The 15,093-nt window shown below is 53.3% G+C and overlaps 1 protein-coding gene across 5 annotated transcripts in view; it reads left to right on the top strand.

Moving 5' to 3' along the window:
* The window catches only part of MUS81 (MUS81 structure-specific endonuclease subunit), a 138,006-nt gene that overhangs the window by 88,716 nt on the left and 34,197 nt on the right, over positions 1-15,093 (top strand). For 3 of the 5 annotated variants that reach the window (XM_075569839.1, XM_075569838.1, XM_075569841.1), the window contains exons 7-8: positions 11,738-11,826; positions 12,976-13,152. In XM_075569839.1, the coding sequence (XP_075425954.1) occupies positions 11,738-11,826; positions 12,976-13,152 (266 nt within the window). The remainder of the gene's footprint in view (positions 1-11,737; positions 11,827-12,975; positions 13,153-15,093) is intronic. The other 2 variants (XM_075569840.1, XM_075569843.1) reach the window with 1 other exon arrangement.

Here is a 15,093-nt window from a genome sequence, read left to right on the forward strand (position 1 = left end):
TCCCTGGGTGGTGGAAGCAGCGACAGACACACAGAGAAACACACACATTCCCTGGGTGGTGGAGGCAGCGACACACAGAGAAACACACACATTCCCTGGGTGGTGGAGGCAGCGACACACAGAGAAACACACACATTCCCTGGGTGGTGGAAGCAGCGACAGACACACAGAGAAACACACACATTCCCTGGGTGGTGGAAGCAGCGACAGACACACAGAGAAACACACACATTCCCTGGGTGGTGGAAGCAGCGACACACAGAGAAACACACACATTCCCTGGGTGGTGGAGGCAGCGACAGACACAGAAACACACACAATCCCTGGGTGGTGGAAGCAGCGACAGACACACAGAGAAACACACACATTCCCTGGGTGGTGGAGGCAGCGACACACAGAGAAACACACACATTCCCTGGGTGGTGGAAGCAGTGACACACAGAGAAACACACACATTCCCTGGGTGGTGGAAGCAGCGACACACAGAGAAACACACACATTCCCTGGGTGGTGGAAGCAGCGACACACAGAGAAACACACAAATTCCCTGGGTGGTGGAGGCAGCGACACACAGAGAAACACACACATTCCCTGGGTGGTGGAGGCAGCGACAGACACAGAAACACACACATTCCCTGGGTGGTGGAAGCAGCGACAGACACACAGAGAAACACACACATTCCCTGGGTGGTGGAGGCAGCGACAGACACACAGAGAAACACACACATTCCCTGGGTGGTGGAGGCAGCGACACACAGAGAAACACACACATTCCCTGGGTGGTGGAAGCAGCGACACACAGAGAAACACACACATTCCCTGGGTGGTGGAAGCAGCGACACACAGAGAAACACACACATTCCCTGGGTGCTGGAGGCAGCGACACACAGAGAAACACACACATTCCCTGGGTGGTGGAAGCAGCGACACACAGAGAGACACACACATTCCCTGGGTGGTGGAAGCAGCGACACACACAGAAACACACACATTCCCTGGGTGGTGGAAGCAGCGACAGACACACAGAGAAACACACACATTCCCTGGGTGGTGGAGGCAGCGACACACAGAGAAACACACACATTCCCTGGGTGGTGGAAGCAGCGACAGACACAGAGAAACACACACATTCCCTGGGTGGTGGAAGCAGCGACACACACAGAAACACACACATTCCCTGGGTGGTGGAAGCAGCGACACACAGAGAGACACACACATTCCCTGGGTGGTGGAAGCAGCGACAGACACACAGAGAAACACACACATTCCCTGGGTGGTGGAAGCAGCGACACACAGAGAAACACACACATTCCCTGGGTGGTGGAAGCAGCGACACACAGAGAAACACACACATTCCCTGGGTGGTGGAAGCAGCGATACACAGAGAAACACACACATTCCCTGGGTGGTGGAAGCAGCGACAGACACACACAGAAACACACACATTCCCTGGGTGGTGGAAGCAGCGACAGACACACACAGAAACACACACATTCCCTGGGTGGTGGAAGCAGCGACAGACACAGAGAAACACACACATTCCCTGGGTGGTGGAGGCAGCGACACACAGAGAAACACACACATTCCCTGGGTGGTGGAGGCAGCGACACACAGAGAAACACACACATTCCCTGGGTGGTGGAAGCAGTGACACACAGAGAAACACACACATTCCCTGGGTGGTGGAGGCAGCGACAGACACAGAAACACACACATTCCCTGGGTGGTGGAAGCAGCGACAGACACACAGAGAAACACACACATTCCCTGGGTGGTGGAGGCAGCGACACACAGAGAAACACACACATTCCCTGGGTGGTGGAGGCAGCGACACACAGAGAAACACACACATTCCCTGGGTGGTGGAAGCAGTGACACACAGAGAAACACACACATTCCCTGGGTGGTGGAGGCAGCGACACACAGAGAAACACACACATTCCCTGGGTGGTGGAGGCAGCGACACACAGAGAAACACACACATTCCCTGGGTGGTGGAGGCAGCGACACACAGAGAAACACACACATTCCCTGGGTGGTGGAGGCAGCGACAGACACAGAAACACACACATTCCCTGGGTGGTGGAAGCAGCGACAGACACACAGAGAAACACACACATTCCCTGGGTGGTGGAAGCAGCGACACACAGAGAAACACACAAATTCCCTGGGTGGTGGAGGCAGCGACAGACACAGAAACACACACATTCCCAGGGTGGTGGAAGCAGCGACAGACACACAGAGAAACACACACATTCCCTGGGTGGTGGAAGCAGCGACACACAGAGAAACACACAAATTCCCTGGGTGGTGGAAGCAGCGACACACAGAGAAACACACACATTCCCTGGGTGGTGGAAGCAGCGACAGACACACAGAGAAACACACACATTCCCTGGGTGGTGGAAGCAGCGACACACAGAGAAACACACAAATTCACTGGGTGGTGGAGGCAGCGACAGACACAGAAACACACACATTCCCTGGGTGGTGGAAGCAGCGACAGACACACAGAGAAACACACACATTCCCTGGGTGGTGGAGGCAGCGACACACAGAGAAACACACACATTCCCTGGGTGGTGGAAGCAGCGACACACAGAGAAACACACACATTCCCTGGGTGGTGGAGGCAGCGACACACAGAGAAACACACACATTCGCTGGGTGGTGGAGGCAGCGACAGACACAGAAACACACACATTCCCTGGGTGGTGGAAGCAGCGACACACAGAGAAACACACACATTCCCTGGGTGGTGGAAGCAGCGACACACAGAGAAACACACACATTCCCTGGGTGGTGGAAGCAGCGACAGACACACAGAGAAACACACACATTCCCTGGGTGGTGGAGGCAGCGACACACAGAGAAACACACACATTCCCTGGGTGGTGGAGGCAGCGACACACAGAGAAACACACACATTCCCTGGGTGGTGGAAGCAGCGACACACAGAGAAAGACACACATTCGCTGGGTGGTGGAGGCACCGACAGACACAGAAACACACACATTCCCTGGGTGGTGGAAGCAGCGACAGACACACAGAGAAACACACACATTCCCTGGGTGGTGGAGGCAGCGACAGACACACAGAGAAACAAACACATTCCCTGGGTGGTGGAAGCAGCGACACACAGAGAAACACACACATTCCCTGGGTGGTGGAAGCAGCGACACACAGAGAAACACACACATTCCCTGGGTGGTGGAGGCAGCGACACACAGAGAAACACACACATTCCCTGGGTGGTGGAGGCAGCGACACACAGAGAAACACACACATTCCCTGGGTGGTGGAAGCAGCGACACACAGAGAAACACACACATTCGCTGGGTGGTGGAGGCAGCGACACACAGAGAAACACACACATTCCCTGGGTGGTGGAAGCAGCGACACACAGAGAAACACACACATTCCCTGGGTGGTGGAGGCAGCGACACACAGAGAAACACACACATTCCCTGGGTGGTGGAAGCAGCGACACACACAGAAACACACACATTCCCTGGGTGGTGGAAGCAGCGACAGACACACAGAGAAACACACACATTCCCTGGGTGGTGGAGGCAGCGACACACAGAGAAACACACACATTCCCTGGGTGGTGGAAGCAGCGACAGACACAGAGAAACACACACATTCCCTGGGTGGTGGAAGCAGCGACACACACAGAAACACACACATTCCCTGGGTGGTGGAAGCAGCGACACACAGAGAGACACACACATTCCCTGGGTGGTGGAAGCAGCGACACACAGAGAAACACACACATTCCCTGGGTGGTGGAAGCAGCGACACACAGAGAAACACACACATTCCCTGGGTGGTGGAAGCAGTGACACACAGAGAAACACACACATTTCCTGGGTGGTGGAGGCAGCGACAGACACAGAAACACACACATTCCCTGGGTGGTGGAAGCAGCGACAGACACACAGAGAAACACACACATTCCCTGGGTGGTGGAGGCAGCGACACACAGAGAAACACACACATTCCCTGGGTGGTGGAGGCAGCGACACACAGAGAAACACACACATTCCCTGGGTGGTGGAAGCAGCGACAGACACACAGAGAAACACACACATTCCCTGGGTGGTGGAGGCAGCGACAGATACAGAAACACACACATTCCCTGGGTGGTGGAGGCAGCGACACACAGAGAAACACACACATTCCCTGGGTGGTGGAGGCAGCGACAGACACAGAAACACACACATTCCTTGGGTGGTGGAAGCAGCGACAGACACACAGAGAAACACACACATTCCCTGGGTGGTGGAGGCAGCGACACACAGAGAAACACACACATTCCCTGGGTGGTGGAGGCAGCGACACACAGAGAAACACACACATTCCCTGGGTGGTGGAAGCAGTGACAGACACACAGAGAAACACACACATTCCCTGGGTGGTGGAGGCAGCGACACACAGAGAAACACACACATTCCCTGGGTGGTGGAGGCAGCGACACACAGAGAAACACACACATTCCCTGGGTGGTGGAAGCAGCGACAGACACACAGAGAAACACACACATTCCCTGGGTGGTGGAAGCAGCGACACACAGAGAAACACACAAATTCCCTGGGTGGTGGAGGCAGCGACAGACACAGAAACACACACATTCCCTGGGTGGTGGAAGCAGCGACAGACACACAGAGAAACACACACATTCCCTGGGTGGTGGAAGCAGCGACACACAGAGAAACACACACATTCCCTGGGTGGTGGAAGCAGCGACAGACACACAGAGAAACACACACATTCCCTGGGTGGTGGAAGCAGTGACACACAGAGAAACACACAAATTCCCTGGGTGGTGGAGGCAGCGACAGACACAGAAACACACACATTCCCTGGGTGGTGGAAGCAGCGACAGACACACACAGAAACACACACATTCCCTGGGTGGTGGAAGCAGCGACAGACACACAGAGAAACACACACATTCCCTGGGTGGTGGAGGCAGCGACACACAGAGAAACACACACATTCCCTGGGTGGTGGAAGCAGCGACACACAGAGAAACACACACATTCCCTGGGTGGTGGAAGCAGCGACACACAGAGAAACACACACATTCCCTGGGTGGTGGAGGCAGCGACACACAGAGAAACACACACATTCCCTGGCTGGTGGAAGCAGCGACAGACACACAGAGAAACACACACATTCCCTGGGTGGTGGAGGCAGCGACACACAGAGAAACACACACATTCCCTGGGTGGTGGAGGCAGCGACACACAGAGAAACACACACATTCCCTGGGTGGTGGAGGCAGCGACAGACACACAGAGAAACACACACATTCCCTGGGTGGTGGAAGCAGCGACAGACACAGAGAAACACACACATTCCCTGGGTGGTGGAAGCAGCGACACACAGAGAAACACACACATTCCCTGGGTGGTGGAAGCAGCGACAGACACACAGAGAAACACACACATTCCCTGGGTGGTGGAGGCAGCGACACACAGAGAAACACACACATTCCCTGGGTGGTGGAGGCAGCGACACACAGAGAAACACACACATTCCCTGGGTGGTGGAAGCAGCGACACACAGAGAAAGACACACATTCGCTGGGTGGTGGAGGCACCGACAGACACAGAAACACACACATTCCCTGGGTGGTGGAAGCAGCGACAGACACACAGAGAAACACACACATTCCCTGGGTGGTGGAGGCAGCGACAGACACACAGAGAAACAAACACATTCCCTGGGTGGTGGAAGCAGCGACACACAGAGAAACACACACATTCCCTGGGTGGTGGAAGCAGCGACACACAGAGAAACACACACATTCCCTGGGTGGTGGAGGCAGCGACACACAGAGAAACACACACATTCCCTGGGTGGTGGAGGCAGCGACACACAGAGAAACACACACATTCCCTGGGTGGTGGAAGCAGCGACACACAGAGAAACACACACATTCGCTGGGTGGTGGAGGCAGCGACACACAGAGAAACACACACATTCCCTGGGTGGTGGAAGCAGCGACACACAGAGAAACACACACATTCCCTGGGTGGTGGAGGCAGCGACACACAGAGAAACACACACATTCCCTGGGTGGTGGAAGCAGCGACACACACAGAAACACACACATTCCCTGGGTGGTGGAAGCAGCGACAGACACACAGAGAAACACACACATTCCCTGGGTGGTGGAGGCAGCGACACACAGAGAAACACACACATTCCCTGGGTGGTGGAAGCAGCGACAGACACAGAGAAACACACACATTCCCTGGGTGGTGGAAGCAGCGACACACACAGAAACACACACATTCCCTGGGTGGTGGAAGCAGCGACACACAGAGAGACACACACATTCCCTGGGTGGTGGAAGCAGCGACACACAGAGAAACACACACATTCCCTGGGTGGTGGAAGCAGCGACACACAGAGAAACACACACATTCCCTGGGTGGTGGAAGCAGTGACACACAGAGAAACACACACATTTCCTGGGTGGTGGAGGCAGCGACAGACACAGAAACACACACATTCCCTGGGTGGTGGAAGCAGCGACAGACACACAGAGAAACACACACATTCCCTGGGTGGTGGAGGCAGCGACACACAGAGAAACACACACATTCCCTGGGTGGTGGAGGCAGCGACACACAGAGAAACACACACATTCCCTGGGTGGTGGAAGCAGCGACAGACACACAGAGAAACACACACATTCCCTGGGTGGTGGAGGCAGCGACAGATACAGAAACACACACATTCCCTGGGTGGTGGAGGCAGCGACACACAGAGAAACACACACATTCCCTGGGTGGTGGAGGCAGCGACAGACACAGAAACACACACATTCCTTGGGTGGTGGAAGCAGCGACAGACACACAGAGAAACACACACATTCCCTGGGTGGTGGAGGCAGCGACACACAGAGAAACACACACATTCCCTGGGTGGTGGAGGCAGCGACACACAGAGAAACACACACATTCCCTGGGTGGTGGAAGCAGTGACAGACACACAGAGAAACACACACATTCCCTGGGTGGTGGAGGCAGCGACACACAGAGAAACACACACATTCCCTGGGTGGTGGAGGCAGCGACACACAGAGAAACACACACATTCCCTGGGTGGTGGAAGCAGCGACAGACACACAGAGAAACACACACATTCCCTGGGTGGTGGAAGCAGCGACACACAGAGAAACACACAAATTCCCTGGGTGGTGGAGGCAGCGACAGACACAGAAACACACACATTCCCTGGGTGGTGGAAGCAGCGACAGACACACAGAGAAACACACACATTCCCTGGGTGGTGGAAGCAGCGACACACAGAGAAACACACACATTCCCTGGGTGGTGGAAGCAGCGACAGACACACAGAGAAACACACACATTCCCTGGGTGGTGGAAGCAGTGACACACAGAGAAACACACAAATTCCCTGGGTGGTGGAGGCAGCGACAGACACAGAAACACACACATTCCCTGGGTGGTGGAAGCAGCGACAGACACACACAGAAACACACACATTCCCTGGGTGGTGGAAGCAGCGACAGACACACAGAGAAACACACACATTCCCTGGGTGGTGGAGGCAGCGACACACAGAGAAACACACACATTCCCTGGGTGGTGGAAGCAGCGACACACAGAGAAACACACACATTCCCTGGGTGGTGGAAGCAGCGACACACAGAGAAACACACACATTCCCTGGGTGGTGGAGGCAGCGACACACAGAGAAACACACACATTCCCTGGCTGGTGGAAGCAGCGACAGACACACAGAGAAACACACACATTCCCTGGGTGGTGGAGGCAGCGACACACAGAGAAACACACACATTCCCTGGGTGGTGGAGGCAGCGACACACAGAGAAACACACACATTCCCTGGGTGGTGGAGGCAGCGACAGACACACAGAGAAACACACACATTCCCTGGGTGGTGGAAGCAGCGACAGACACAGAGAAACACACACATTCCCTGGGTGGTGGAAGCAGCGACAGACACACAGAGAAACACACACATTCCCTGGGTGGTGGAAGCAGCGACACACAGAGAAACACACAAATTCCCTGGGTGGTGGAGGCAGCGACAGACACAGAAACACACACATTCCCTGGGTGGTGGAAGCAGCGACAGACACACAGAGAAACACACACATTCCCTGGGTGGTGGAAGCAGCGACACACAGAGAAACACACAAATTCCCTGGGTGGTGGAAGCAGCGACACACAGAGAAACAAACACATTCCCTGGGTGGTGGAAGCAGCGACAGACACACAGAGAAACACACACATTCCCTGGGTGGTGGAAGCAGCGACACACAGAGAAACACACAAATTCCCTGGGTGGTGGAGGCAGCGACAGACACAGAAACACACACATTCCCTGGGTGGTGGAAGCAGCGACAGACACACAGAGAAACACACACATTCCCTGGGTGGTGGAGGCAGCGACACACAGAGAAACACACACATTCCCTGGGTGGTGGAAGCAGCGACACACAGAGAAACACACACATTCCCTGGGTGGTGGAAGCAGCGACACAGAGAAACACACACATTCCCTGGGTGGTGGAAGCAGCGACAGACACACAGAGAAACACACACATTCCCTGGGTGGTGGAAGCAGTGACACACAGAGAAACACACAAATTCCCTGGGTGGTGGAGGCAGCGACAGACACAGAAACACACACATTCCCTGGGTGGTGGAAGCAGCGACAGACACACACAGAAACACACACATTCCCTGGGTGGTGGAAGCAGCGACAGACACACAGAGAAACACACACATTCCCTGGGTGGTGGAGGCAGCGACACACAGAGAAACACACACATTCCCTGGGTGGTGGAAGCAGCGACACACAGAGAAACACACACATTCCCTGGGTGGTGGAAGCAGCGACACACAGAGAAACACACACATTCCCTGGGTGGTGGAGGCAGCGACACACAGAGAAACACACACATTCCCTGGGTGGTGGAAGCAGCGACAGACACACAGAGAAACACACACATTCCCTGGGTGGTGGAGGCAGCGACACACAGAGAAACACACACATTCCCTGGGTGGTGGAGGCAGCGACACACAGAGAAACACACACATTCCCTGGGTGGTGGAGGCAGCGACAGACACAGAAACACACACATTCCCTGGGTGGTGGAAGCAGCGACAGACACAGAGAAACACACACATTCCCTGGGTGGTGGAAGCAGCGACAGACACACAGAGAAACACACACATTCCCTGGGTGGTGGAAGCAGCGACACACAGAGAAACACACAAATTCCCTGGGTGGTGGAGGCAGCGACAGACACAGAAACACACACATTCCCTGGGTGGTGGAAGCAGCGACAGACACACAGAGAAACACACACATTCCCTGGGTGGTGGAAGCAGCGACACACAGAGAAACACACATAATCCCTGGGTGGTGGAAGCAGCGACACACAGAGAAACACACACATTCCCTGGGTGGTGGAAGCAGCGACACACAGAGAAACACACAAATTCCCTGGGTGGTGGAGGCAGCGACAGACACAGAAACACAAACATTCCCTGGGTGGTGGAAGCAGCGACAGACACACAGAGAAACACACACATTCCCTGGGTGGTGGAGGCAGCGACACACAGAGAAACACACACATTCCCTGGGTGGTGGAAGCAGCGACACACAGAGAAACACACACATTCCCTGGGTGGTGGAAGCAGCGACACACAGAGAAACACACACATTCCCTGGGTGGTGGAGGCAGCGACACAGAGAAACACACACATTCCCTGGGTGGTGGAAGCAGCGACAGACACACAGAGAAACACACACATTCCCTGGGTGGTGGAAGCAGCAACAGACACACAGAGAAACACACACATTCCCTGGGTGGTGGAGGCAGCGACACACAGAGAAACACACACATTCCCTGGGTGGTGGAGGCAGCGACACACAGAGAAACACACACATTCCCTGGGTGGTGGAAGCAGCGACAGACACACAGAGAAACACACACATTCCCTGGGTGGTGGAAGCAGCGACAGACACACAGGGAAACACACACATTCTCTAGGTGGTGGAGGCAGCGACACACAGAGAAACACACACATTCCCTGGGTGGTGGAAGCAGCGACACACAGAGAAACACACACATTCCCTGGGTGGTGGAAGCAGCGACAGACACACAGAGAAACACACACATTCCCTGGGTGGTGGAAGCAGCGACAGACACACAGAGAAACACACACATTCTCTGGGTGGTGGAGGCAGCGACAGACACAGAAACACACACATTCCCTGGGTGGTGGAGGCAGCGACAGACACAGAAACACACACATTCCCTGGGTGGTGGAAGCAGCGACAGACACACAGAGAAACACACACATTCCCTGGGTGGTGGAGGCAGCGACACACAGAGAAACACACACATTCCCTGGGTGGTGGAAGCAGCGACACACAGAGAAACACACACATTCCCTGGGTGGTGGAGGCAGCGACACACAGAGAAACACACACATTCCCTGGGTGGTGGAAGCAGCGACACACAGAGAAACACACAAATTCCCTGGGTGGTGGAGGCAGCGACACACAGAGAAACACACACATTCCCTGGGTGGTGGAGGCAGCGACAGACACAGAAACACACACATTCCCTGGGTGGTGGAAGCAGCGACACACACAGAAACACACACATTCCCTGGGTGGTGGAGGCAGCGACAGACACACAGAGAAACACACACATTCCCTGGGTGGTGGAAGCAGCGACAGACACACAGAGAAACACACACATTCCCTGGGTGGTGGAAGCAGCGACACACAGAGAGACACACACATTCCCTGGGTGGTGGAAGCAGCGACAGACACACAGAGAAACACACAAATTCCCTGGGTGGTGGAGGCAGCGACAGACACAGAGAAACACACACATTCCCTGGGTGGTGGAATCAGCGACACACAGAGAAACACACACATTCCCTGGGTGGTGGAAGCAGCGACACACAGAGAGACACACACATTCCCTGGGTGGTGGAAGCAGCGACAGACACACAGAGAAACACACACATTCCCTGGGTGGTGGAAGCAGCGACAGACACAGAGAAACACACACATTCCCTGGGTGGTGGAAGCAGCGACAGACACACAGAGAAACACACACATTCCCTGGGTGGTGGAAGCAGCGACACACACAGAGAAACACACACATTCCCTGGGTGGTGGAAGCAGCGACAGACACACAGAGAAACACACACATTCCCTGGGTGGTGGAAGCAGCGACAGACATAGAGAAACACACACATTCCCTGGGTGGTGGAAGCAGCGACAGACACACAGAGAAACACACACATTCCCTGGGTGGTGGAAGCAGCGACACACACACACAGAAACACACACATTCCCTGGGTGGTGGAAGCAGCGACACACAGAGAAACACACACATTCCCTGGGTGGTGGAGGCAGCGACAGACACACAGAGAAACACACACATTCCCTGGGTGGTGGAGGCAGCGACAGACACAGAGAAACACGCACAAAATGTGTGAAGAATGTCTTTTTTTTTTTAAGCTAATAAGAGATGTTTTGCACATTTTTGCTGTGCATATCCCTTTGTTATTTCTGTACAATACCTTCTAGGTCCTCTGATAGCAGCGCCCTCTCCAGCAGTGTTGTCTATACCAGTTACGTGTGTGCCCCAATCCCTTCACACTGTTATATATGTATATATATTTCTCTCCCTTTGCAGACTGACCCTGGCAGTAAATACACAGCCTGGTCTTCTGTCAGCACATTAATTCAGAAGGATTTGGTCATCAAAACCCACAGCCCTGCCAGGTACTGCAGTCCCACCTTCCATCTCCCTCAGGTTCACTCCCAGCTAGCTGCCTAACGCTAAGGAGAGGGGCGAGAGAGGGAGAGACGAGACAGAAGAGAGAGACAGAAGAGAGAGAGAGAGATAGAAGAGAGAGAGAGAGACAGAAGAGAGAGAGAGAGACAGAAGAGAGAGAGAGACAGAAGAGAGAGAGAGAGAGAGACAGAAGAGAGAGAGAGACAGAAGAGAGAGAGAGAGAGACAGAAGAGAGAGAGAGAGAGAGACAGAAGAGAGATACAGAAGAGAGAGAGACAGACAGGAGAGGGGGCGTGAGAGGGGCAGTGACGAGAGAGAGAGATCAAGCATCCAAGCAGTGACCCTAACATTACAAAACCTTGGAAGGAAATCTTTCCCCCTGAATATTACGTGTCGCTGAATTGCAGTCACAGGAAGGAAGCGTTGTAACGTTGTGTGTGTGCGCTTATCTTTCAACTATTTCCTACCTGGGGAATGGCAGAACAAGGCTATTGTCACTTTGCTCCTACGTGGGACTGACCCTTTAACCCATTAAACACGTCCCTGCCATTAGATCACTTTGGCCCTACGTGGGACTGACCCTTTAACCCATTAAACACGTCCCTGCCATTAGATCACTTTGCCCCTACGTGGGACTGACCCTTTAACCCATTAAACACGTCCCTGCCATTAGGTCACTTTGCTCCTACGTGGGACTGACCCTTTAACCCATTAAACACGTCCCTGTCACTAGGTCACTTTGCCCATACATGGGACTTACCCTTTAACCCATTAAACACGTCCCTGCCATTAGGTCACTTTGCCCCTACGTGGGACTGACCCTTTAACCCATTAAACACGTCCCTGTCACTAGGTCACTTTGCCCATACATGGGACTTACCCTTTAACCCATTAAACACGTCCCTGTCACTAGGTCACTTTGCGCATACGTGGGACTGACCCTTTAACCCATTAAACACGTCCCTGTCACTAGGTCACTTTGCGCATACATGGGACTGACCCTTTAACTCATTAAACACGTCCCTGCCATTAGGTCACTTTGCCCCTACATGGGACTGTCCCTTTAACCCATTAAACACGTCCCTGTCACTAGGTCACTTTGCCCCTACGTGGGACTGACCCTGTAACACGTTCAGGTCTCTTGTGTGTAGGTATTCTCTGACAGAGAAAGGGCTGGAGCTGGCACAGAGGCTGGAGGGGGCAGAGCAGAAAGTGGCAAGCAGGGAAGAAGGTGCCATGCAGGGAGTGGGTTTGTGTCCTGAAGAAGAGGAGACTGAGAGGATGGGTCATAACAAGCTGACCCCGACTATATTGTGAGTGTATATGTATATCTCTATCTGTTCCCTATAACTCCTCCTATTACCCCATATCACCCCTCTCTATCACTCCTCCTATTACCCCATATCACCCCTCTCTATAACTCCTCCTATTATCCCATATCACCCCCCTCTATCACTCCTCCTATTACCCCATATCACCCCTCTCTATAACTCCTCCTATTATCCCATATCACCCCTCTCTATCACTCCTCCTATTACCCCATATCACCCCTCTCTATCACTCCTCCTATTACCCCATATCACCCCTCTCTATAACTCCTCCTATTACCCCATATCACCCCTCTCTATCACTCCTCCTATTACCCCATATCACCCCTCTCTATAACTCCTCCTATTACCCCATAGCACCCTCTCTATAACGCCTCCTATTACCCCATATCACCCCTCTCTATCACTCCTCCTATTACCCCATATCACCCCTCTCTATAACTCCTCCTATTACCCCGTATCACCCCTCTCTATAACGCCTCCTATTACCCCATATCACTCCTCTCTATCACTCCTCCTATTACCCCATATCACTCCTCCTATTACCCCATATCACTCCTCCTATTACCCCATATCACCCCTCTCCATCACTCCTCCTATTACCCCATATCACCCCTCTCTATCACTCCTCCTGTTACCCCATATCACCCCTCTCTATAACGCCTCCTTTTACCCCATATCACCCCTCTCTATAACGCCTCCTTTTACCCCATACCACCCCTCTCTATAACGCCTCCTTTTACCCCATATCACCCCTCCCTATAACGCATCCTTTTACCCCATATCACCCCTCTCTATAACGCCTCCTTTTACCCCATATCACCCCTCTCTATAACGCCTCCTTTTACCCCATATCACCCCTCTCTATAACTCCTCCTATTACCCCATATCACCCCTCTCTATCACTCCTCCTGTTACCACATATCACCCCTCTCTATAACTCCTCCTATTACCCCATATCACCCCTCCCTATAACGCATCCTTTTACCCCATATCACCCCTCTCTATAACTCATCCTTTTACCCCATATCACCCCTCTATAACTCCTCTTATTACCCCATATCACCCCTCCCTATAACGCATCCTTTTACCCCATATCACCCCTCTCTATAACGCATCCTTTTACCCCATATCACCCCTCTCTATAACTCCTCCTATTACCCCATTTCACCCCTCTCTATAACGCCTCCTTTTACCCCATATCACCCCTCTCTATAACGCCTCCTTTTACCCCATATCACCCCTCTATAACTCCTCCTATTATCCCATATCACCCCTCTCTATTACTCCTCCTATTACCCCATATCACCCCTCTCTATTACTCCTCCTATTACCCCATATCACCCCTCTCTATCACTCCTCCTGTTACCCCATATCACCCCTCTCTATAACGCCTCCTTTTACCCCATATCACCCCTCTCTATAAAGCCTCCTTAAACCCCATACCACCCCTCTCTATAACGCCTCCTTTTACCCCATATCACCCCTCTCTATAACGCCTCCTTTTACCCCATATCACCCCTCCCTATAACGCCTCCTTTTACCCCATATCACCCCTCTCTATAACTCCTCCTATTACCCCATATCACCCCTCTCTATAACTCCTCCTATTACCCCATATCACCCCTCTCTATCACTCCTCCTTTTACCCCATATCACCCCTCTCTATAACTCCTCCTATTACCCCATATCACCCCTCTCTATCACTCCTCCTGTTACCACATATCACCCCTCTCTATAACTCCTCCTATTACCCCATATCACCCCTCCCTATAACGCATCCTTTTACTCCATATCACCCCTCTCTATAACTCATCCTTTTACCCCATATCACCCCTCTATAACTCCTCCTATTACCCCATATCACCCCTCCCTATAACGCATCCTTTTACCCCATATCACCCCTCTCTATAACGCATCCTTTTA

The sequence above is a fragment of the Ascaphus truei genome, chromosome 14, assembly GCF_040206685.1.
Source record: "Ascaphus truei isolate aAscTru1 chromosome 14, aAscTru1.hap1, whole genome shotgun sequence".
Lineage (NCBI taxonomy): Eukaryota > Metazoa > Chordata > Amphibia > Anura > Ascaphidae > Ascaphus > Ascaphus truei.